Source organism: Sinohyriopsis cumingii, chromosome 3 (genome assembly GCF_028554795.1).
Source record: "Sinohyriopsis cumingii isolate HCF-2022 chromosome 3, ASM2855479v2, whole genome shotgun sequence".
Classification (NCBI taxonomy): Eukaryota; Metazoa; Mollusca; class Bivalvia; order Unionida; family Unionidae; genus Sinohyriopsis; species Sinohyriopsis cumingii.
The window spans coordinates 18,204,607-18,229,837 of record NC_142963.1 but is presented as its reverse complement, the minus strand read 5'-3'; the positions used below and the strand labels follow the sequence as shown (position 1 = coordinate 18,229,837).

General features: G+C 31.5%; 1 protein-coding gene across 3 annotated transcripts in view; it reads right to left on the bottom strand.

Annotated features, from left to right (window-relative positions):
- The window catches only part of LOC149802496 (tachykinin-like peptides receptor 99D), a 117,335-nt gene that overhangs the window by 15,924 nt on the left and 76,180 nt on the right, over positions 1–25,231 (bottom strand). The window contains exon 1 of one of the 3 annotated variants that reach the window (XM_089951740.1): positions 3,510–4,014. The exons of the other annotated variants lie outside the window; for them this stretch is intronic. Coding sequence (XP_089807866.1) covers positions 3,510–3,535 — 26 coding nt within the window. The 5' untranslated portion in view covers positions 3,536–4,014. Of the gene's footprint in view, positions 1–3,509; positions 4,015–25,231 lie in introns of those variants that run through there. 3 annotated transcript variants of the gene reach the window in all.

The window sequence follows — 25,231 nt, the reverse complement described above, 5'->3', positions numbered from 1 at the left end:
GCACAATCTGAAGAAACTGTATAATATGAGCATACACGTATATTTTACTTTTACATTTTACGCTGCTCTCTTAATCCTTCAGCCTTATAATTTGTAAACTAGTTGCTGTACAAAAGGCAGGAGAATAGGCATCCATCAAAAATGAATCTCACGTTTAATAAACATCAAGTTTCCTGTAGAAGCCATGAGACTTTGCTTTACAAAAATAAACTACAGTATTGCATGTAGAAGTTTGTGCAAGGTGCACTTAACTAGCGTTAAGAGCTACATTTAAAAGCCGACTTGTACCGTATGTCACACATGAGACTGGATTCCTCACGTTCCTTTCTGAATTATTCTTGAAATTCATTACTATCATAATACCGTAATTATTAATTGATACTAAATTTACTGGATAAAATAATATAATAGATTTTTAAAAATGTTTGGATATTTTCTTATAACCTTATTTCTTCTTTGAACCTGTTAAAAATTAACTCCAATCGATAGACAAAATAAGGTTTAATAAAATGACACCCAGCTATACGTGTAGCACGCCAGACACATGCAGATGTTTGAGTGTGACATACTATAGGTAAATGGAAGTGATGAAAAGCTTTGTAGAGATAGAACAAATCTCCAACCGAAAAATGAACACAGAACATTCTATGAACACGGGGCGTATTAAGGGTACCCTGACTGATGTCAAGGTTGATCTGGATAAAAGTTTCATGTACGTATCTGTCATGTGTCTTTGCAGTGATTTTATCGTTTAAAGATGGTCGCAAATAGATAAAATGCGACACACGATATGTAATACCGTTGTCTGCGATTTTGCTGAGAGAACAGTGGCAGCAGTGAAGGAGGCAATTGATAAAGATGCTAGATTTACCGCAGGAAGTATTTCTATTATCACGAGTATTAATTATTTGTCAATTTTGTTAACTGTTTATAATATATTTATGAATCATTTCAAGCTATCAAAGGTTTGTGGAAGATGACCTTTGTAGCCAAAGTATCCATGACAACGTACAGGCGTCGTGATATTCTTTCGGAACGAGTACAGCATCCGAACTATGACATAACGCTACATCTCCGTGATGTTTCTCCTAAGGATTTTTGACTGGATCCGATTCGCAAAGATTCACTGAGTGGCAGACGATTTGAAAGACGCCTTTCGTTTAGTTTATATAAGTGCAGTTTTCTGTGTATGTTGTTATTATTGTTGGTGTTGGCTGAACGCCATTTTTCAGCACGTGATAAGCTATATATGGCGACCATTAAAACTGGTGAAGTAAGAACCTGGTAAGAACAACCGACCCAAAAGAAACTACTGGTAAGCTCTCTCACATGAACACCATTCGAACATTTGGAAAGTAAATAATACGTTGATAATCAGACTGAGAAAGTGTGAAGAGGTGTTTGGGGAGTGTCTTCAGGGATGCACTGACGCATTGTTTAATATTAAACATTGTTGTGCTGCGTATCAATATGTAGAACTTTTTAAATACTTATCAGACGTCGGCAAAAGTTTTAAATGCAATGAAATTGATGGTTAGTAAATCGTAGATAGACGATTGCATGATAAATACGGCACTGCTAATCCCGCTTGATCTATTATTGTATTTATATATTGGGTTATCGTAAATCTGTCATTTGCAATCTGTTGTTCAATGTAAATGTTACAGGTATTTGTTACTTGCCGTTCTCAATGTATGCACGCTCTAAGTATGTCATTTCATAGCGAAATGCCAACTTTGTGCTTTGCCAATAAAAATTTGAAATTTTGTAATGAGATCTTTGTTTTCGACTTGTATTAACAAAGATGTGAACAACTGTACACCTTTTGCTGCTGCCCTGGTATACGGTGCTGTAGGCTAGCTATCTACCCCTACAGGCAGTAAGCAATGATAGTCGGTCAATCACATTCATTTTACATCACTTGCTAATCTCTTTGTCAGTTAGCAAACTAGGAAATCCACCTGATCATGTTATTTTTTAATTTGTTTTTCTAATTAAGAAAATAATTCCTGTCTTTCTCGCAGAACTATCTAAGTCGGAAAGACGACCGGAAATGCTTTACGCATGTTGAATTGAAAAATTAATATCGCCTTCTTTATTACATTCTGATTATTTCTTGTAATCACCAATTAACTTAGATCTCAAATAATTCGTTTGGATCTTGGCTGTATATGTGATCGAAGAAACGGTGGGGCGAAGGAGAGCGAACTCTACAGATTAGATAAGGGTTGCTGACGTCTTTTAGCGATCTTTCGGACCTGAAAGACTGAAATAAACATCCGGTTACTGTTTATTAAATCGAGTTGTATGAGTATATACTTCGGTCGGAGATATTTTTAATTTGTTTCCTTGATCAATCCTTCAAAATGAATGACTCCATTATTCATTTAGGAAAATTCGAATGGTAGCTTAACCACATCAATGTTTCCCAAAAGACTCAAATCCAATTACCATCTGATATTAGTAATAGAGGTTCTTTTCACTTGTCAGATCGGTCCATTGGATGTAGATGAAACTGTTGGATTGGAGAATCAGCAACATGGGATGAAATTACAATCGGTTGCAAACTCTTGTCTATTTTACAGATATTAAGGACACTTTGAAGACAGTAGAACTAATCACATTGTAACAAGTCCAATCTGAAATTGTCTTGCATCATCAGTCAGTATTATTTAATACGATATTCTCACCTTTACACAATGACAGTCGATCATGAACCACGTACATAACACAAATGAACCATTCCTATCAGCATTATTATATTGGTTTCTTTATCTAATCGTCAGGATATATAAAAGAAGTGCTTAATTCAAAGCACAGTTGTTCATTAAAAATACATACACATGCACGCACACACTACTGAATCTGAAGTCTTGTAAACAGCTGTATCACCTGATATTTAATTAGGTTCTCTCCCATCTCCGAAATGCCCATCCAGTTAATGTATTCATTTTATATTTCAAGTGAGTTAAGTTACGAGGTCTTGTGGGAAATCTTGTAAACCTGAATACATTGGTTATTTGACTTTTTCAGTTTAACAATACTGTAATAGTACCATTTCTTGTCCTGATCGAAAATAACATTTGCCTGTCGACAAGAATTGTGGAACATTTTTCTTCTCCTCGTTGAAATACGTTTTTTAAGGTGTGTCGTTATCCTTCGGTGATATATTACAAGGTGAACTGAGCTCGGAGTAAATAACACATAGATCTCTGATTATCTCTTCGAACAAAGGCACGAAATTAAAATAACTCATGATAAGATAGACACGGTAAATAGGTCGAAAATCTTACTGTTGCAAGCTAAACGTGTTTTACTTGAATGCTAAGAGAAAGTTAAAAACTAAATCGTTCTGTACATATTGCTTTAAATAAATATGTTGTAAATTTTGCTCTCTAGTTGTAAAAATGTCATCAAAAAGTCATACTATCAGAAAGCTGCGCAGTGTATATTTTGACATACCTTTGACAAATGCGCAATAAAATCTTCCTAAGAGGTTATATCCCTACCTTTGACAGAGATTCCACGTCCTCATCAATTCATCACTGATTGCACTAGGGAAGAACTGCGAACGCTCGAGGGCAAACACTTATACTGAAACGTTTTGATTAAACCCTTACTAGCTTTAATCCATCCAGACGTGCTTGAAATAGTTCTTACTTACTTTCATATATGTGACCATGTCTTCCGTGTGTTTGGGGAGTAATATTGTTAAACGTACACGGGTATTTGCTTGACCGAGCGGTTGTCAAACCCAGGCGCGATTCTCGCTAGAAGTCATAAGTTTACCCCGACTTTCCAAAGACTTCCATACAACTTCAGTTGTAAATTAGAAAGCCCGACGTGTCCATTGTATCCTTAAATTTTCCTCTAATTAACGCAAGACCACAGATAAAGCAAACTGCCAAATATATATCAACCACACATCTCCATGTTTAATCTTCATCATGTTCCCGTACCGCCAACCGTTCACGCCTTAGAAAATATATGAATATCCCCTAACACTGGGAACTATTTTAACTCCGCCACCTTAAGCCAGTCAGTGTATGCTTTTCAGGCTCATTTCGCCCATACAACTGCACCATATTCGCCCACATGGCGAGATAAACGGTGTCTGCCAAGTCCCTTCTTATTTATTCCCTTGTGTAATTTACCGGTTTAATACCGTAAACACTGCCCTTGAGTCAGACCACCAATGTACACCATTAGATTTTAATATGGACTATCTTACGAAAGGGACATTCATTCGGTTTTGGTCGGAATTCACTACTAGTGAACCATGGCATAATGGAAACACTCTAACACTTCACTCCGTGACGTTTGCTCCTAATAATTGGCTCATTTTTTCGGGCCAGGAATATTTTCATGGCGCCGAATTCCAATAATCACACAAGTAATCAAACAAATCTGAGAATTCCTTAAAGCGGGGCGCTATATCCAAATGCGCATACATTTATTACAATATTTTATCCAAAGGAAGCATTTGCTTGTTTGTTTTTTCTCAACTGCTTTCACCAACTTCGAATGTCCTTACATAAGTCAATAAATGAATGAACATGTTTTTACATACATATATACAAGGTCGTTAAAACATCAGCACATTCAAAATTGGAATTCATTCGAATCATCACTAGGATTCATTTCGTACTCATATATTTGAACTTGTGATATAACATTTAGGACCCTTTGGGATTTAATTCATGGCTCTTTCCCGCAATTTAGTTTAAGACCTTAAAGTTGCAACAATACATATGGCTGCATCATTATGCTCGAATTGTTTTTCTACTGAAATCATTTTTCTGAAAAATATGGAACGGGTATCCGTGTCTATGAACTCAATTCTAGACGACGTTATTTTTTATTTTCAGAGTGCATTTGCTTCTTGGATTGGTAAAAATAATTTCGTAATGATTACTGTCCAGACTTGTGGGCACTTGTGTGTTAACCTATTTCAGTAACGACTTGTAGAAGAGAATGAGTAACCATTCTGATCAGACAGAATTTCTTGTGTTAACTGAAGACGTTACTTCCTTGTCGAACACTTCATCAAACTGTGATCCTAATGACCCATTCAAAAGCACCTCTTCTTTGACTGCAGCCGGCTTTAGGTCGTTCGCTACAGAACACTGCAACGTAATTGTCTGCCACTTCTATTAGTTTGTGCATCTTTTATACGATAATTGTGGTTCCGTTTAAGATATAGGATCTAGAGTTTGTACTCTGTCGTTCATTCCAGATGAAATCTGGGGACAAATATATGTCCGTAAACGAAAGGAACATAATTATCTGAACATAATTATTAGGTTAAAATGTAGATTAGCATGGTGATTATTCCTATCGTTTAGACCTATTTTCCCCACCTATCACTCTAAAAGCCACATTAAGTCTAAATTTATTGATTCATGCTTACTGTTTTTAAAGAGAGTAAGTTATTCTTTGCGACAAATAACAGTGCGACACTGAGATAAAATTTTTTTTATATCATTTTATTTTTTGTGGACACAGTTGGTCCTTTTGAGGCTTTGTAGTAACAATGGAATATACAATTCACATCTTAAAAGAAAATCCCGCAGAAAACCAGGAAGGCGAAGGTTACATTCAGTTAGGTCTTTTTAACACATGCTTCCCAGCATGTAAAGGTGAGTTGAAGTAGGCAGAATTTAAGATCTGACAACAAACCTCTCAAGTCAGATTCAGTACGTATTGGTATATTTTGAGAGAGATGCACACATTGGAAGAGAGGCAAGGAGACGTTGATAACAAAATGCCACTTTAGTATTTGCACATCCTACCGTTTGCTTTTACCCCCTTACCGATTTACAAAAAGGCACAAATGACATAAAAAAGGAACAAAACTTAGTCGTTTCATTCGTTGATTTGTGCGTTTCAACTTGATTGTCGTCAGAGGGACTTAAAAACTGAAAACGTCTTGATGTTTTGAATTAAAAACTAGAGTTTCTTTAGTAACACAAGCGCCATATTTGCGTGGGCGAGTCTGTGTTTCGAAGTGACAAACGTGATGTAGTTAACCGTCGTCTTTATTGATCTCAATAATTCATTAAGTTTTTGGAGTTTCATATCTTTGAACACATTTATGAAAGAGTTCATCCATTTTATTTGTTCAATTTCTTTGATAAATATTAGAATTAAACATTGCAAATGTAGGCTGACGGCACAGGATTTACTTAAATAGTCTATTCTAGAAATCAAAAAAGTACAGTGAGCAGTTTGACTCCTTGATTACATCAAAGAGCTTATGTTTGCTTTGAAATGCCAATAAGGTGACAGTTTTAGGGACTACTTCACGTCAGTCAGGTTAGACGTTATAAATCTATGAATGAAATAATCACGTTTTGTGAATTTTTCTATCCTTGCTGCTTTTGTCTTTTAAAAATCGTTGTGGTGTACAAACATGCGAGTGTATGCGAATACCAGAATTATCACGAACTTTAAAAATCTTACCAAAAGAACGCCCATTGGGAATTACTTCTTTTTGATCCTTTAGAAGATTTATGCAAATGTAAAAAATGGTTCAGATGCGAGAATTACAAGGACATAACTTACACTTACAATCACAAACTCATGCATACGTAAACACAAATGCCTATTGATATCTTGATTTGTATAATCCCCCGTCTTACCAGCCTGACATGATAAAGCAAGGTTTCGGCAGTTGGGCGACTGCTGCAGTCTCCTATCGCAGGGCAAAAAGCGATAGTGGTACCCTATACCAGTACGTGGTCTTACCGAGAACATTTCGATTGGTGGAACAGCATAATAAATTTAAAAGACACTAAGCTCCCATTTTAAGGTAAAACACCATTCAAATATTAATGACATCATCTAGAGATTAATTGGTCATTCATTTATTCGCCTATTCAACACACACAAGTGATAAAAAATACAATTTTCAAGGTCGAGAACTAGGCTAAATAAATATAATATCAAAGTATGAAAAGTTATATAACAATGTAACGACATAAGTAATACTGTTATGTCAAGTTATATGTGAATTAACCAAGAGAGATCACTTTGAACCAATTCATTCATTAATGGCAATTTCTTTGCTTAACGTTTTCAAAAGTAAAAACAATACACGCAAAAATTAAAAGAAACAACATTTAGAAACTTAATCAAAGAACCCACTACAATGATCCCCCGATTAAAAAGCAAAAAGTAACTAACGTTCCGATTAGTTGTAAAATTCATAAGAGCTTCCTACCGAAAATAGTCCAGCTCATATAATAAAGTATGTCGACTTCGGGGATAATTGTTTCGCATGAGCAGAGGTATTCCCTACCTAGTAAGTGCTAAATAAATTCTTTGTCGGATATAGTATGAAGGTGTTCCAATGACAATATGAGACCAAATTAGACCCACATTCATAGTGGTTTTGAACAAGAGAACACCACATGAGCAATTACCCCAGCGTACGACCAAAATAGACCCATCTTTTGATATGGTTTGGAACAAGAGAACAACAAGTGAGCTTGACACCAACGCACTAACGAAATAGACCCCTCATTCGTTATGGTTTTGAACAAAAGAACAGCATGCGAGCAATAACACCAGCATACGACCAAAATAGACCACTCATTCGTTGTGGTTTTGAACAAGAGAACAGCATGCGAGCAATAACACCAGCATACGACCAAAATAGACCACTCATTCGTTGTGGTTTTGAACAAGAGAACACCAGCGTTCTTAATCAAGAGAACAACACATGTACAATACATGCACTGTACGAAATAATATAATGTTGGAAACGAAGAAGTATCGTATTGGAGGGAGCTAACATTCTTCTGGCTAAATTATTTCCCAGTTTATGGTATTTATTTGACCTGGTATGGTACACAAAATGTTTTGTTGAATAGAACGCTGTATTTTTAAAAATAACGCTTTTACAGGAAGACTAGCTAAAACATGTGTACGTGTGAAGTATCTCTCAATATATATCTATCTATTATCATTTTTCTAGACATTCCCAATAACGAAGGCTTTATACTTACATACGGTGTGAAACGCATTTTGCCTGTTCGAAATGCGGCACAGCGATTTGGTTCCAAATTTACGGTTAACGAAGACAACTTCGTGTACTTTGGACGATACACTTATGAAACTCAGTCTATTTTGAGAGTTCAGCTGCCAAGCATGCGAAATATTTTTAACCAAAAAATGTATTATATAAGTTTTCTAAATAATTTTTAATAGCAAAGATATAGCTCTGTAGTTGTCAGGATCGATGTAATGTTTACTCTTCTTTTGTAAATGTTTACAATTTGATCGAATTTCCACTCACAAGTCATATAAATTCTTGCAGTTCATAGTGCGAGTGTGTAAGTGTTTGAATCATTTGGCAAATACGTTAGCTATCTCTTGAGAACTACATGTTTTTTCTCCATTAAATATTAGTTCTAAACAGCTTTTAGAGCTTCTGTAAGTATTAGGATGTGTATCGAATAATTTCCAAAAAAGTGAATATATATTTGGTATTTTGTCCTAGTCATTAAAAACGCTTTCTTTGCATAATTTAATAGCATGCTACTGAATTTTACAATCTTCCTACATGGCGTCTTTGTATTGTTTGTAAGTGACATACAATGAACCCGTGTGCATCCCGTCTTCAATCCATATTCTTTGAAACCATCTAGCTCCTTCATATGCTTGACGGACATCAGGTGACCGGTATGCCTTTTTATATAGATTATATGTATTTCTAGGTATTGGTTTTATCGTTTGTCAACATCTAGTCGATCAGATATAAGCTTTCTTGTATCATGTTTATGCCACAAAGAAGAGGGGAACACTACACAATACACAATACACGATCAGCATACCCTGTAACTGGGACTGGAAGATGCAAAGAAAATAAAGTAAATACATTGGCTTTTCTGTTGCGAACACGAATAATGGGGAAATTCAACATATCACGTCTCTTACGAGTATTTCGTCACCAACGGCATCATAATATTCCAAACAGAGACTTTAAAACATTAGTACATGAAATTAGAAACAGAGAATGTCATTGACAGGACGAAAAACACCAAATACAAAACGTCTAATGTCTGAAGTCATGCTTAGTTAAATTCCTACTTTTCGGTTGTCCTCCAAGATGTTTTCAGACAGAATTTGCGAGATTTTTCTTATACCTTACAGTTACAAAGTTTTTTCGACTTTTAGTTAAATTAAAGACATGCTCACTACTGTGTACCTTGGTGTTGCTTTTATAGCTACCTTGTAAAGTACTCAATATGTGCTTTGAATGGTGTGTTAACTTGTAATTACACATGAGTACAATATTAGCGTTGAATATATCAGGTAAGTTGTTTAGACATATCAGAAGTACTTATGTACCATAGGTTCCAGGCAAATAAAGACCGCTATAAGGTATTAGCATATGAAAAAAAAAAAAAACAAGTCACAATCAGCTGAAATTTGAGTGAGCAATACAGCAAAAGCAACACAATACCAACGCACACACTGCGCATCATAATATTTTCTTGTATATACTTAGAGTCACAATGTCTGGGCATGATTATCATTTTTGGTAAGTTTGAGTATTTACTCGAGTGATCCTTCTTTGGATAATGTTTTGTCTTTGATGACATCTGAGACACTATATAAATCTTGCATCTGATCGTCCACTTTAGTTTTTCATTCTTTTGTGGGGACAATGATTGTTATAATCTTAAGCACATATGGTTTAAATAGGACATTCTCAGATGGAAAGGGGAAGGGATTGGCTGCTAGTCCAATTTTTAATGTGACGCCTTACCTAATATTCACTTTTTTCCTGTTTTCTTTTCTAAACAGCTTTGCCACAAGATGAGACAAAGCAAGATATTTCTGGGATTTTTTTTTGACTGAATGTGTATTGTTTTAAAGAAAGATGAAAAGAACATATACTCATTCTGTCCACTATAGCTTACGGTCTTCAAAACATTGTGAAAAAAAGTGAAGGGACAAGGAACATTCTAACTGAGAAAAGTACAGCATGTAAACGTTCCCTCATCAAAGCAGAACGTTTAAATGAACCTTGCTTTTGGTGATATACATAGTGAACTAATGTCAAGAAATATCAAATAACGTTTTATATTTCTCATGACTATCACAGAGACAGTAGGAATTTGTGTACAACTAAAGGACATAAAATTGTATAGCAAAAGTTCATTCTAAGGCAAAAAATAAGTCCATCAAGAAAACATTAAAGACAGCGCACGAACATCTAAGAATTAAAGGGCATGACAAAACCTCACCCTGTTGATTTGTAATGGCATTAAATACTTAAAACCAGAATTAGGTCAAATATATATTTTTCAAGTTTATATTAAATTTAGTATAGTAGTAACAAATGTGTTGACGACGGTATAACAACTTATCGGATCAGAGCTGATCCAATATTATCAATCAAACCAGCAACAATCTTATACTAAATGTTAATATGTTTCCTGTAGTCAACCAAACATACATGCTTTAACAGAGTTTCTTTCCTGTATTCGACCCAAAATGGCAGATGTGCTATTATCACTTGTGTCTTGAGACATATCACAAACTTCAGTTCTATATTAATCATTACAATATAATATTTTCTTGCAACACGGCCATTGCATTCCGATGATCTAGGTATTGGCTATCTTGTAACTGATAAAAGTATTGAATGACGGTTAAATCCTGTAATCAAATTAGACGAACACTATATTTAATCAATTTCCAAAGATAGAAAAATAAAGCATGATACTTGGTATTTCGGAATTATTATTCTGCACACAGTTATTTTCATAACTTGTGTGTGTGTGTGTGTGTGTGTGTGTGTGTGTGTGTGTGTGTGTGTGATGTGGATTTTTAGCGTAGCTTTAACTATGTTTTTGGTCAAATCGCTACTATGTCTGCAGTGTGGAAGTTTGTAGTGATGTCTAGCACTGGGGCATCATGCCGCAGACATCTAACATCATGCCCCACCCATTAACATTAACCTAGCACCAGGCTGGATAATACAGTAAGCTCTTAATGACAAGCGCCAAGCGAGGTAGCTGCTAGTCCCATTTGTGTAAGTCTTTGGTATGAATCGGAGCGGTCATAGATTAGCTATAGATAGCAATCAGTTACCATATTTTTCAAAGCGATCAGTAATATAAAGCATAGATAAGCTATAGACTGCAATCAGTTACCATATTTTTCAAAGAGATCAGTAATATTAAACATAGACAAGCTATAGACTGCAATCAGTTACCATATTTTTTCAAAGATATCAGTAATATCAAAAAAACATAGATAAGCTATAGACTGCAATCAGTTACCATATTTTCAAAGAGATCGGTAATATTAAACATAGATAAACTATAGACTGCAATCAGTTACCATATTTTTTCAAAGAGATCGGTAATATTAAACATAGATAAGCTATAGACTGCAATCAGTTACCATATTTTTCAAAGAGATCGGTAATATTAAACATAGATAAGCTATAGACTGCAATCAGTTACCATATTTTTCAAAGAGATCGGTAATATTAAACATAGATAAGCTATAGACTGCAATCAGTTACCATATTTTTCAAAGAGATCGGTAATATTAAACATAGATAAGCTATAGACTGCAATCAGTTACCATATTTTTCAAAGAGATCGGTAATATTAAACATAGATAAGCTATAGACTGCAATCAGTTACCATATTTTTCAAAGAGATCGGTAATATTAAACATAGATAAGCTATAGACGGCAATCAGTTACCATATTTTTCAAAGAGATCGGTAATATTAAACATAGATAAGCTATAGACGGCAATCAGTTACCATATTTTTCAAAGAGATCGGTAATATTAAACATAGATAAGCTATAGACTGCAATCAGTTACCATATTTTTCAAAGAGATCAGTAATATAAAGCATAGATAAGCTATAGACTGCAATCAGTTACCATATTTTTCAAAGAGATCGGTAATATTAAACATAGATAAGCTATAGACTGCAATCAGTTACCATATTTTTCAAAGAGATGAGTACTGTCAAACATAGAAAAACTATCGATTAATGCAGTGAAAGTTAAATATGTATGAAATCAGATACATAACACCTCCATCCTTATATATTTGTTCATCATAGACCATGTACTTTGACACTACGTCTCCATGATAATTGACTCGTCCTTGAAATAAACTACAAACTAAATTCGTTCATAAACTTCTTTCATACCACCTTAGTAGAGTCCTTAAAATGTATTGATTGTGAATAGTTCAGTTGAGCCTTACAGCATTTTCAGGGCCTTTGATCTATTTATGTCATTTTATGTTGTCTGTGCTATATTGTGATAATTATACTGTATAAGTCCTGGTGATAATAATGCATGCTGTTGATACATTTATGTCATTTTATGTTGTCTATGCTATATTGTGATAATTATACTGTATAAGTCCTGGTGATAATAATGCATGCTGTTGATAAATTTATGTCATTTCATGTTGTCTATGCTATATTGTAATAATTATACTGTATAAGTCCTGGTGATAATAATGCATGCTGTTGATAAATGTTCATGATATTATGTATTTATTATTATAATTCTTCTTCTTTTTCTTCTTCTTATTATTATAATTATTATTATTATTATTATTATTATTATTATTATTAAAATAATTCAATGCCAACCTCATATATTAATTAGGGGTAAAATTAACATAGAATGCAATATTCTAAACCTCTCATTTATATTTTCAGAGGCATATACTAGCCTCATATACTAGCCTCTCACACCCATTCTCATATTTTCGAATGATAACGCACCAACGTTCTGGACACCATTTTAAATCTGAGTCACTGCGTAGTCAGATGGATTTTGAGTCCAATTGGACAGGAATTTCTGCTAAACTCAATCTCAAGAGTAACATGATTGGCTGGATATAAGGGTAGGGCAATGACTTTTGATTGTGCTGAGCGAGAGTGGTCACTGTCTGTGATAGGAGTTAGGGTCATGTGTACAATGTTTGCGTGTGCTGTGCGGGAGTTGTTATTTTCTGATTATAAGGGTCAGGTTAGTCCTTGAGTGTACTTTGTGGGACTGGTTATTGTCTAAAGTAAAGTCTTTTAACGGCTATGTAAAACTGAGTCAGTTTGAATCACCTTCAGTACACGATTTATATTCCAATGTGGACTGACACTCTACATAAAATGCATATTTGCCCTAAGCCAGTGAATTTATTTATAGTCCCATACAGCTTCATATATTTCATGTGACAGCATTGCCAAGCTGCAAGAAGCACTAATTGGAGAAGGGCTTCAATCGGAGACTCGGAAATAGCATCACAGACAAATGTTTTGGGTCTATTGTCTAGATTCTTATTTACGCCCCACTCGCAAAATGAAATCTACAGTAATCCGTGAAACGTCTACGTAGGGATTATTTCCGTAGGAAATATTACGACTGGAGGCCTGAAATATTGCCTAGAAATCCAGCACTACAACCAGCATGTGATCAAATGGTGAATCAAATACATATAAGGCTTCATCCCTTAACCTCCACCATCTCTAAAGTTATAGAGTAGACATGGATTGTGTAATGGAATGTATAAAATATTGACCCGTGACCTTGAACTTGAATGTGCGCCTCAATGTCCTTAACCACACACCCATTAATCATACTGTATAGGTTTATCTTTGTATTGCTCCAGGATCCTTGCATTATATTGACCTATTCATAGTAAGAAACTGTCGTCTGCGATTTATGTGAACTATTAAATATTGTTGAGCGACAAACTGAAGAAATTTTTCGCAGTTCTTCTCCTCCATTGCACCTACCTTCTTATCTTTGATCATAGTTGGGTAAGGTAACCAACATTTTATAAGTTATTTGTTAGTACTGGAGAACGCAATTTCGGTACCTTGTTGAAATGAGTTACATACTGATGACACAGCATCTTCGAACAAAAAAAACCCCCAACAAAAACAAACAAACAAACAAACATGGAACAAGCAAGTGGATTAACCTTGGACTTTGTATTACTAAATCCCATATAATTTTTGATGATATACCTTAAGTTAGTAGGCAGACGATTTTTAAAGATTCATTACTTCAATACACATGACACGAGATCATCCACAAAAAACCTACAATTTCTTTTGAAATTCTAAATTTGTTATGTTTGATTCAATTTGAAAGAAGTTGAATTTCAAAACACTCACAATGGACAAAATTACAGCGTTGTATGTAATAAATTAGAAGTTATTATCATAGGTTATTTAAAATTTATATTTGTTTATTCATTTGCTGGGTAATATTTTGATATGGACATACCCAACTTTATTCCTAGATATAACTGAGACCTCAGTTTGATACTTTTTTTTACACATGAATGAGAAGCCAAAATTTGTATATTTATTGACATGATCCTAGAGCTATATTGTTTCCGATTTTGCCAATGAAAAATGTTTCCGGCCATTCGAGAACAGCTATGGTATCGATTTGTGGGAAGAAATACGATATGCCCGAATGGAAGGTCATATGAAGTATATTCAGATGGTTCAGATAACGCAACCAGGTTATAAAGTATACAGTTTGGAATTTTCACTTCATGTGCCAAATGTTTCCACTTATACTATGAAAGAAATCTTGAGGACGTCATCTGAATATGAATCATTAGATTCGGTCATTTATTTATTTTCTCACTTTAGATATAACATAATTCGACAGTACATATAAAATAGAACATGAAATTTCGGAGAATGAGAATTATAATAAAAATTTGATCAAAAGCAAAAGCATGAAAGAGTTATGTACAGACCTGATGAAGTAATGAAATCATATTATCTGTGAAGTAACTCAGTGAAATAATTTTGAGTTTATTTGTTAATTCAATATTCATTTCTTTAGCTTGCCTTTTCTGTGATTTAATGGAAATAGTATTAACCAAAGATAAAACACTGAAAGACATTTAAAATAAAATCATCACTCCTATTTTATATTCTGATAATAGTTGTAAAATTCGTGCAATGCACCTCCGGAAATGCTGCATCCGTCATCATTAAAGTTATGTAGAGATCATAGTTATTAATTTCATTTCCGGGGAAATCTCTAAGTAGCACACGAGGAGCTAACTCTTGTTCTATACCGTGTATTAAAATATAGTACAATTTTCAAAATAGGGCAAATATTCAACCAAGCAACGTTCAAGATAATATGTTTGAACTTTTCGCCTTGTCGATAAGCTATATTTATATAATCGTGTCGACTTATCAATTCTAGGTTTATGACCGATTTTGTGATTTGTTTTCTTATCGGGAATCATTAGATTGCTTCGTTCAGTGTCATGCAATCATATGTATGTACTTAATGTTTATATATTATAACTGAACTGACATGCGATCGGGTTTAATTTCTGTGTAAAGCGTTGCACGATAGTAGTTTAGTTACGTCTTGAGTTGTTTGAAACTACTAAGTTCGGTTACCAAATGCTGCAAGTGCAAAGTGCTTGCATTGAGAAAGCCGATTACCTTGAGCTCTCTGGTCACGAACTTCACCCCAACCAGGTATTTACAGAGTCATATCGAACATTATTATCACAACATAAACAGCTTTTGTCAGGAAGCTGTCCACATACGAGAGAATCATTCAGCTGTAGAGGTATGTGAAATATAAAATTGCATTCTTTCTCGCTATCATTATGTGAGAGAATCGTTTGTGATATTGGCTGTTTCAATATTTATTCTAAATTTTACAGAGAGTCGGACCTATGTCATATAATGCCATTATGATAGATACACTATAATCTGATATCAAGTTAGCACATATAACTGAACAGACGAACTAAATTCAGTTATACGTATCATGTATCAACCGATGAGAAAATGTTCGATTTCTTATACTTCTTTCAGATTAATTTCGTCTGATATATTCTTGCAATGCATTGTTGTTATGATAATAATCTCTTACAGTAGTTCCGATGAAATATTTTAATACGTAACAACTAACTTCATGTGTGCACATGCGTTACGTATTTCATTGCATTTGTACTTGATCGTGTCTCGTGTACTATACGTATCTATTACTTATAGCTTCAGTTGATATCTTCGATGCAGAGCGTTGCATTCGGTGAGGTTTCATTATAGCCTATGTCTTGCAGTAGGTGATGGCGTTGGGTCGGAGGACGATAGTGGTCTACTCTTGGCGAGGAACGAAAGCTTCGGGACCATTGGATAAGGAGGATATTGAATTATCCTGCGGTCGACTGGCAGGGTGGTTCTGGTCATCCATTGTGGCTTCTTGGCCATCCGTCAAGAGCGGTGAAACAGAAAATACTTCGTATTTGTCAACTGGAAGTCTCAAGTTATTTGCCGTTTAATAATTAATTATTCAGTATCACTATGAGCGAAAATCAAATCAATAAATTTAGTACCAAGAAAATCAAATGTACATGTATAAATTCTATAATTTATCAGTTCTTCAACTCAGAGCGAATCATTCGCTTAAGTCCTTTGTTGGATTTTAGGAATTCGGTGTCATATAAATTCATAACTCACGTTATAAATGAACATCTCATTCTTGAAATTGCTTTCAATGTCTTCGCAACAATTTAATCCCACAACTGATCATCCTGTTACTAACACCAGCTGTACGTAGTTGTTATCTGGTGTTGGCTATTTCAAGCGTAACTTATCGCTAAAGTTATGATTTTATGCACCTATTTACTCTTGAAGTAAGAATGAAAGTGAAATTTAACACAAGATCATTTTTCAGCTGCAACCAGATGTGGCAAATCGGACTAGTTTTCAAGTATGTGAACCAAATAAAACTTACATGCTCCATGCATCCTCTTAAAATATGGGTTATTGTATTGGAAACACTGATTTATTGACAGTAATGCAAATGATTGAGAACAAGATAATGAATAATACACTCGTTTTGCGATTGAGATATATTAGTTTTCGTAGTCAATCATTAAATGGAGGGGGGGGGGGAGAGGACATTGAAAGGAATGTGAGTTTAAGGAGTTTTTATTGTTGGAGCAATTTGATACAATGTACTGGCAAACAAAAATGACGAATGATCGTTTTGAGAATTTGAAACGAGTCGTTTGCGGGAACAGTGAATGGTTTTATTTCTGTATCACAAGTACATTTGATGCAAGGATTCAGAACAGCTCCATGAAGACAGTCTTTATTATCAGCTGTATATTTGGTATTTAATGAATATATTGTCCAGTCAGATTTATCTACGAGGATTAACCCGTGGAACATAGTGGTAACTGGAGACGAACATTTGTAATTGGACGTTGTATTTTACAATTAAGTAAAATAGGTTTTCAGATTTATTTGGAGACAAATTTTATTTTTAATGCTGGTACACACGTTTCCTAGCTTACGATAATGATAAAATATTACACTAATTCTATATTTTCTAGTTTAGAAAACTGCAGATTAACACACTTGAATTATTATCCGTTTAAAGTATGCAGTAGAACACAAATTCTGGCTTTCATTTATACTTATGACTCAATATTTTGTATGTTGTATGATACAAAATGCATCGAGCACCGAGATGTAAAATGAATGTATCAATGTCTAATAATCAGAAAAAAATATAGAACTATACACATTGAACTAGTGAATATAACTTAACATGTCTACAAATTTGTCCATCTCTTAACACAGTATCCAACTTAACATGTTTACAAATTTGTCCATCTCTTAACACAGTATCCAACTTAACATGTCTAAAAATTTGTCCATCTTTTAACACAGTATCCAACTTAACATGTCTACAAATTTGTCCATCTTTTAACACAGTATCCAACTTAACATGTCTACAAATTTGTCCATCTCTTAACACAGTATCCAACTTAACATGTCTACAAATTTGTCCATCTCTTAACACAGTATCCAATGTTAATTCTTCTCATCATACAGCAACTAGTAGAAATTAGAGTCAACTGAAATATCAGAATGTTGTTATGAAATAGGGCAAATATTAAAAAGTAGAATTAATTGAAATATCAGATTAATGTTATAAAATAGGGCAAATATTAGAAAGTAGAATTAATTGAAATAACAGATTAATGATATAAAATAGGGCAAATATTAGAAAGTAGAATTAATTGAAATATCAGATTAATGTTATAAAATAGGGCAAATAGTAGAAGGTAGAAGTGATTGAAATATTAGAAAACTGTTATAAAATAGGACAAATATTAAAAAGTAGAATTAATTGAAATATCAGATTAATGTTATAAAATAGGGCAAATATTAGAAAGTAGAAGTAATTGAAATAACAGATTAATGATATAAAATAGGGCAAATATTAGAAAGTAGAATTAATTGAAATATCAGATTAATGTTATAAAATAGGGCAAATAGTAGAAGGTAGAAGTGATTGAAATATTAGAAAACTGTTATAAAATAGGGCAAATATTAAAAAGTAGAATTAATTGAAATATCAGATTAATGTTATAAAATAGGGCAAATAGTAGCAGGTAGAAGTAATTGAAATATTAGAATACTGTTATAAAATAGGGCAAATATTAGAAAGTAGAAGTAATTGAAATAACAGATTAATGATATAAAATAGGGCAAATAGTAGAAAGTAGAAGTAATTGAAATATTAGATTACTGTTGTAAAATAGAGCAAATATTAGAAAGTAGAAGTGATTGAAATATTAGATTACTGTGATAAATAGGCCAAATAGTAGAAAGTAGAAGTGATTGAAATATTAGGTTACTGTTATAAATAGGCCAAATATTAGAAAGCAGAAGTAATTGAAATATTAGAATACTGTTATAAATAGGCCAAAAAGTAGAAAGTAGAAGTGATTGAAATATTAGGTTACTGTTATAAATAGGCCAAATATTAGAAAGTAGAAGTAATTGAAATATTAGAATACTGTTATAAATAGGCCAAATAGCAGAAAGTAGAAGTAATTGAAAAATTAGAATACTGTTATAAATAGGCCAAATATTAGAAAGTAGAATTAATTGAAATATTAGATTACTGTTATAAATAGGCCAAATAGTAGAAAGTAGAATTAAGTGAAATATCAGATTACTGTTATAAATAGGCCAAATAGTAGAAAGTAGAATTAATTGAAATATTAGATTACTGTTATAAATAGGACAAATATTAGAAAGTAGAAGTAATTGAAATATTAGAATACTGTTATAAATAGGCCAAATAGTAGAAAGTAGAATTAATTGAAATATTAGATTACTGTTATAAAGAGGCCAAATAGTAGAAAGTAGAAGTAACTGAAATATTAGAATACTGTTATAAATAGGCCAAATAGTAGAAAGTAGAAGTGATTGAAATATTAGGTTACTGTTATAAATAGGCCAAATAGTAGAAAGTAGAAGTAACTGAAATATTAGAATACTGTTATAAATAGGCCAAATAGTAGAATGTAGAATTAATTGAAATATTAGATTACTGTTATAAATAGGCCAAATAGTTGAAAGTAGAAGTAATTGAAATATTAGAATACTGTTATAAATGGGCCAAATAGTAGAAAGTAGAAGTAATTGAAATATTAGATTACTGTTATAAATAGGCCAAATAGCAGAAAGTAGAAGTAATTGAAATATTAGAATACTGTTATAAATAGGCCAAATAGTAGAAAGTAGAATTAATTGAAATATTAGATTACTGTTATAAATAGGCCAAATAGTAGAAAGTAGAATTAATTGAAATATTAGATTACTGTTATAAATAGGCCAAATATTAGAAAGTAGAAGTAATTGAAATATTAGAATACTGTTATAAATAGGCCAAATAGTAGAAAGTAGAATTAATTGAAATATTAGAATACTGTTATAAATAGGCCAAATAGTACAAAGTAGAAGCAACTGAAATATTAGAATACTGTTATAAATAGGCCAAATTGTAGAAAGTAGAAGTGATTGAAATATTAGGTTACTGTTATAAATAGGCCAAATAGTAGAAAGTAGAAGTAATTGAAATATTAGAATACCGTTATAAATAGGCCAAATAGAAGAAAGTAGAATTAATTGAAATATTAGATTACTGTTATAAATAGGCCAAATAGTTGAAAGTAGAAGTAATTGAAATATTAGAATACTGTTATAAATAGGCCAAATAGTAGAAAGTAGAAGTGATTGAAATATTAGGTTACTGTTATAAATAGGCAAATAGTAGAAAGTAGAATTGATTGAAATATTAGAATACTGTAATAAATAAGCCAAATAGTAGAAAGTAGAATTAATTGAAATATTAGATTACTGTTATAAATAGGCCAAATATTAGAAATTAGAAGTGATTGAAATATTAGAATACTGTTATAAATAGGCCAAATATTGAAAAGTAGAAGTAATTGAAATTTTAGAATACTGTTATAAATACGCCAAATAGTAGAAAGTAGAAATAATTGAAATATTAGAATACTGTTATAAATAGTCCAAATATTAGAAAGTACAAGTAATTGAAATATTAGATTACTGTTATAAATAGGCCAAATATTAGAAAGTAGAAGTAATTGAAATATTAGAATACTGTTATAAATAGGGCAACTAGTAGAAAGTAGAAGTAATTGAAATATTAGAATACTGTTATAAATAGGCCAAATAGTAGAAAGTAGTATTAATTGAAATATTAGATTACTGTTATAAATAGGCCAAATATTAGAAATTAAAAGTGATTGAAATATTAGAATACTGTTATAAATAGGCCAAATAGTAGAAAGTAGTATTAATTGAAATATTAGATTGCTGTTATAAATAGGCCAAATATTAAAAAGTAGAAGTAATTGAAATATTAGAATACTGTTATAAATAGGCCAAATAGTAGAAAGTAGAAGTAATTGAAATATTAGATTACTGTTTAAATAGGCCAAATATTAGAAATTAAAAGTGATTAAAATATTAGAATACTGTTATAAATAGGCCAAATATTGAAAAGTAGAGGTAATTGAAATATTAGAAAACTGTTATAAGTAGGCCAAATATTAGAAAGTAGAAGTAATTGAAATATTAGAATACTGTTATAAATAGGCCAAATATTAGAAAGTAGAAGTAATTGAAATATTAGATTACTGTTATAAATAAGCCAAATATTAGAAAGTACAGGTAATTGAAATATTAGAATACTGTGATAAATAGGCCAAATATTAGAAAGTAGAAGTAATTGAAATATTAGAATACTGTTATAAATAGGCCAAATAGTAGAAAGTAGAATTAATTGAAATATTAGATTACTGTTGTAAATAGGCCAAATATTAAAAATTAGAAGTGACTGAAATATTTGAATACTGTTATTAATAGGCCAAATATTAAAAAGTAGAAGTAATTGAAATATTAGAATACTGTTATAAATAGGCCAAATAGTAGAAAGTAGAAGTGATTGAAATATTAGGTTACTGTTATAAATAGGCCAAATAGTAGAAAGTAGAAGTAATTGAAATATTAGAATACTGTTATAAATAGGCCAAATAGTAGAAAATAGAATTAATTGAAATATTAGATTACTGTTATAAATAGGCCAAATAGTTGAAAGTAGAAGTAATTGAAATATTAGAATACTGTTATAAATAGGCCAAATAGTAGAAAGTAGAAGTGATTGAAATATTAGGTTACTGTTATAAATAGGCAAATAGTAGAAAGTAGAATTAATTGAAATATTAGAATACTGTAATAAATAAGCCAAATAGTAGAAAGTAGAATTAATTGAAATATTAGAATACTGTTATTAATAGGCCAAATATTAGAAAGTAGAAGTAATTGAAATATTAGATTACTGTTATAAATAGGCCAAATATTAGAAAGTAGAAGTAATTGAAATATTAGAATACTGTTATAAATAGGGCAACTAGTAGAAAGTAGAAGTAATTGAAATATTAGAATACTGTTATAAATAGGCCAAATAGTAGAAAGTAGTATTAATTGAAATATTAGATTACTGTTATAAATAGGCCAAATATTAAAAAGTAGAAGTAATTGAAATATTAGAATACTGTTATAAATAGGCCAAATAGTAGAAAGTAGAAGTAATTGAAATATTAGAATACTGTTTAAATAGGCCAAATATTAGAAAGTAGAAGTAATTGAAATATTAGATTACTGTTATAAATAAGCCAAATATTAGAAAGTACAAGTAATTGAAATATTAGAATACTGTGATAAATAGGCCAAATATTAGAAAGTAGAAGTAATTGAAATATTAGAATACTGTTATAAATAGGCCAAATAGTAGAAAGTAGAATTAATTGAAATATTAGATTACTGTTGTAAATAGGCCAAATATTAAAAATTAGAAGTGACTGAAATATTTGAATACTGTTATAAATAGGCCAAATATTAAAAAGTAGAAGTAATTGAAATATTAGAATACTGTTATAAATAGGCGAAAAAGTAGAAAGTAGAAAGTAATTGAAATATTAGTATACTGTTATAAATAGGCCAAATAGTAGAAAGTAGAAGTAATTGAAATATTAGAATACTGTTATAAATAGGCCAAATATTAGAAAGTAGAATTAATTGTAATATTAGATTTCTGTTATAAATAGGCCAAATATTAGAAAGTAGAAGTAATTGAAATATTAGGTTACTGTTATAAATAAGGCAAAAGGAGAAAGTAGAAGCAATTGAAATATTAGAATACTGTTATAAATAGGCCAAATAGTAGAAAGTAGAAGTAATTGAAATATTAGGTTACTGTTATAAATAGGTCAAATAGTAGAAAGTAGAAGTAATTGAAATATTAGAATACTGTTATAAATAGACCAAATTGTAGAAAGTAGAAGTGATTGAAATATTAGATTACTGTTATAAATAGGCCAAATAATAGAAAGTAGAAGTGATTGAAATATTAGAATACTGTTATAAATAGGCCAAATATTAAAAAGTAGAAGTAATTGAAATATTAGACTACTGTTATAAATAGGTCAAATATTAGAAAGTAGAAGTATTTGAAATATTAGAATACTGTTATAAATGGGCCAAATAGTAGAAAGTAGAAGTAATTGAAATATTAGATTCCTGTTATAAATAGGCCAAATAATAGAAAGTAGAAGTGATTGAAATATTAGAATACTGTTATAAATAGGTCAAATAGTAGAAAGTAGAAGTAATTGAAATATTAGAATACTGTTATAAATAGACCAAATTGTAGAAAGTAGAAGTAATTGAAATATTAGATTACTGTTATAAATAGGCCAAATAATAGAAAGTAGAAGTGATTGAAATATTAGAATACTGTTATAAATAGGCCAAATATTAGAAAGTAGAAGTAATTGAAATATTATATTACTGTTATAAATAGGCCAAATATTAAAAAGTAGAAGTAATTGAAATATTAGAATACTGTTATGAATAGGTCAAATAGTAGAAAGTAGAAGTAATTGAAATATTAGAATACTGTTATAAATAGGCCTAATAGTAGAAAGTAGAATTAATTGAAATATTAGATTACTGTTATAAATAGGCCAAATAGTAGAAAGTAGAATTAATTGAAATATTAGAATACTGTTATAAATAGACCAAATAGTAGAAAGTAGAAGTAATTGAAATATTAGATTACTGTTATAAATAGGCCAAATAATAGAAAGTAGAAGTGATTGAAATATTAGAATACTGTTATAAATAGGCCAAATATTAAAAAGTAGAAGTAATTGAAATATTAGATTACTGTTATAAATAGGCCAAATAGTAGAAAGTAGAAGTAATTGAAATATTAGAATACTGTTATAAATAGGCCAAATAGTAGAAAGTAGAAGTAATTGAAATATTAGATTACTGTTATAAATAGGCCAAATAATAGAAAGTAGAAGTGATTGAAATATTAGAATACTGTTATAAATAGGTCAAATAGTAGAAAGTAGAAGTAATTGAAATATTAGAATACTGTTATAAATAGGCCAAATAGTAGAAAGTAGAAGTAATTGAAATATTAGATTACTGTTATAAATAGGCCAAATATTAGAAAGTAGAAGTAATTGAAATATTAGATTACTGTTATAAATAGGCCAAATATTAGAAAGTAGAATTAATTGAAATATTAGAATACTGTTATAAATAAGCCAAATAGTAGAAAGTAGAAGTGATTGAAATAACAGATTAATGTTATAAATTAGGGCAAATATTAGAAAATAGAAGTAATTGAAGTAACAGATTAATGTTATAAAATAGAGCAAATATTAGAAAGTAGAAGTGATTGAAATATTAGATTACTGTTATAAAATAGAGCAAATATTAGAAAGTAGAAGTAATTGAAATAACAGATTAATGTTATAAAATAGAGCAAATATTAGAAAGTAGAAGTGATTGAAATATTAGATTACTGTTATAAAATAGAGCAAATATTAGAAAGTAGAAGTAATTGAAATAACAGATTAAGGATATAAAATAGGGCAAATAGAAAGTAGAAGTGATTGAAATATTAGATTACTGTTGTAAAATAGAGCAAATTTTAGAAAGTAGAAGTAATTGAAATATCAGATTAATGTCATAAAATAGGGCAAATATCAGAAGGCAGAAGTAATTGAAATATTAGAATACTGTTATAAAATAGGCCAAATAGTAGAAAGTAGAAGTAATTGAAATATTAGATTACTGTTGTAAAATAGGGCAAATAGTAGAAAGTAAAAGTAATTGAAATATGAGAATACTATTATTTTATCAAAATGTATCGTGCTTCCGTACTAGACTTTATTAATGTGCATAATTCATTCTGTTCATGCACTGAATCCACGTTTCCTGAAATCAGACTTCATGATGCTATCGGAGTAGACAAAAGTTTTTTAAGTGTCTTCTTACAGATAGTACAGTAGTAGTAGTAGTAGTAGTACGACGATCTTGAGGTTTGATGCTAGATTTAGCACCTAAGTGGCGTTAATTGTGACCAGCCAAGTAGGTCATTATTTGGCTATTCTAAGTATGGTTCTGCTATTTTTTCTCTAAAGAGTGTCGATATCACACACAATCTTGAAATTTTAGGACAATGTCATTGTGTTGAAGCCCATCCTTTATGCACCATCGCTGACTTAACGCTATTGTGAGTTTTCTGGTTTTTATTGATGTAATATCTACTTCTGTTCTAATAATCCATTTCTAAAATATTCTCTCTTACCAGTTAATCAAACCTGGTGGAAACTAAATGTTATTTATCAGTACCAATTATATGTATCATTTTGGTCTGTTTGCATATTTTTGTGTGTATGAGAGAGAGAGAGAGAGAGAGAGAGAGAGAGAGAGAGAGAGAGAGAAACGGGCAGATAGAGACAGAGAGATCTGCACACTTTGTGTG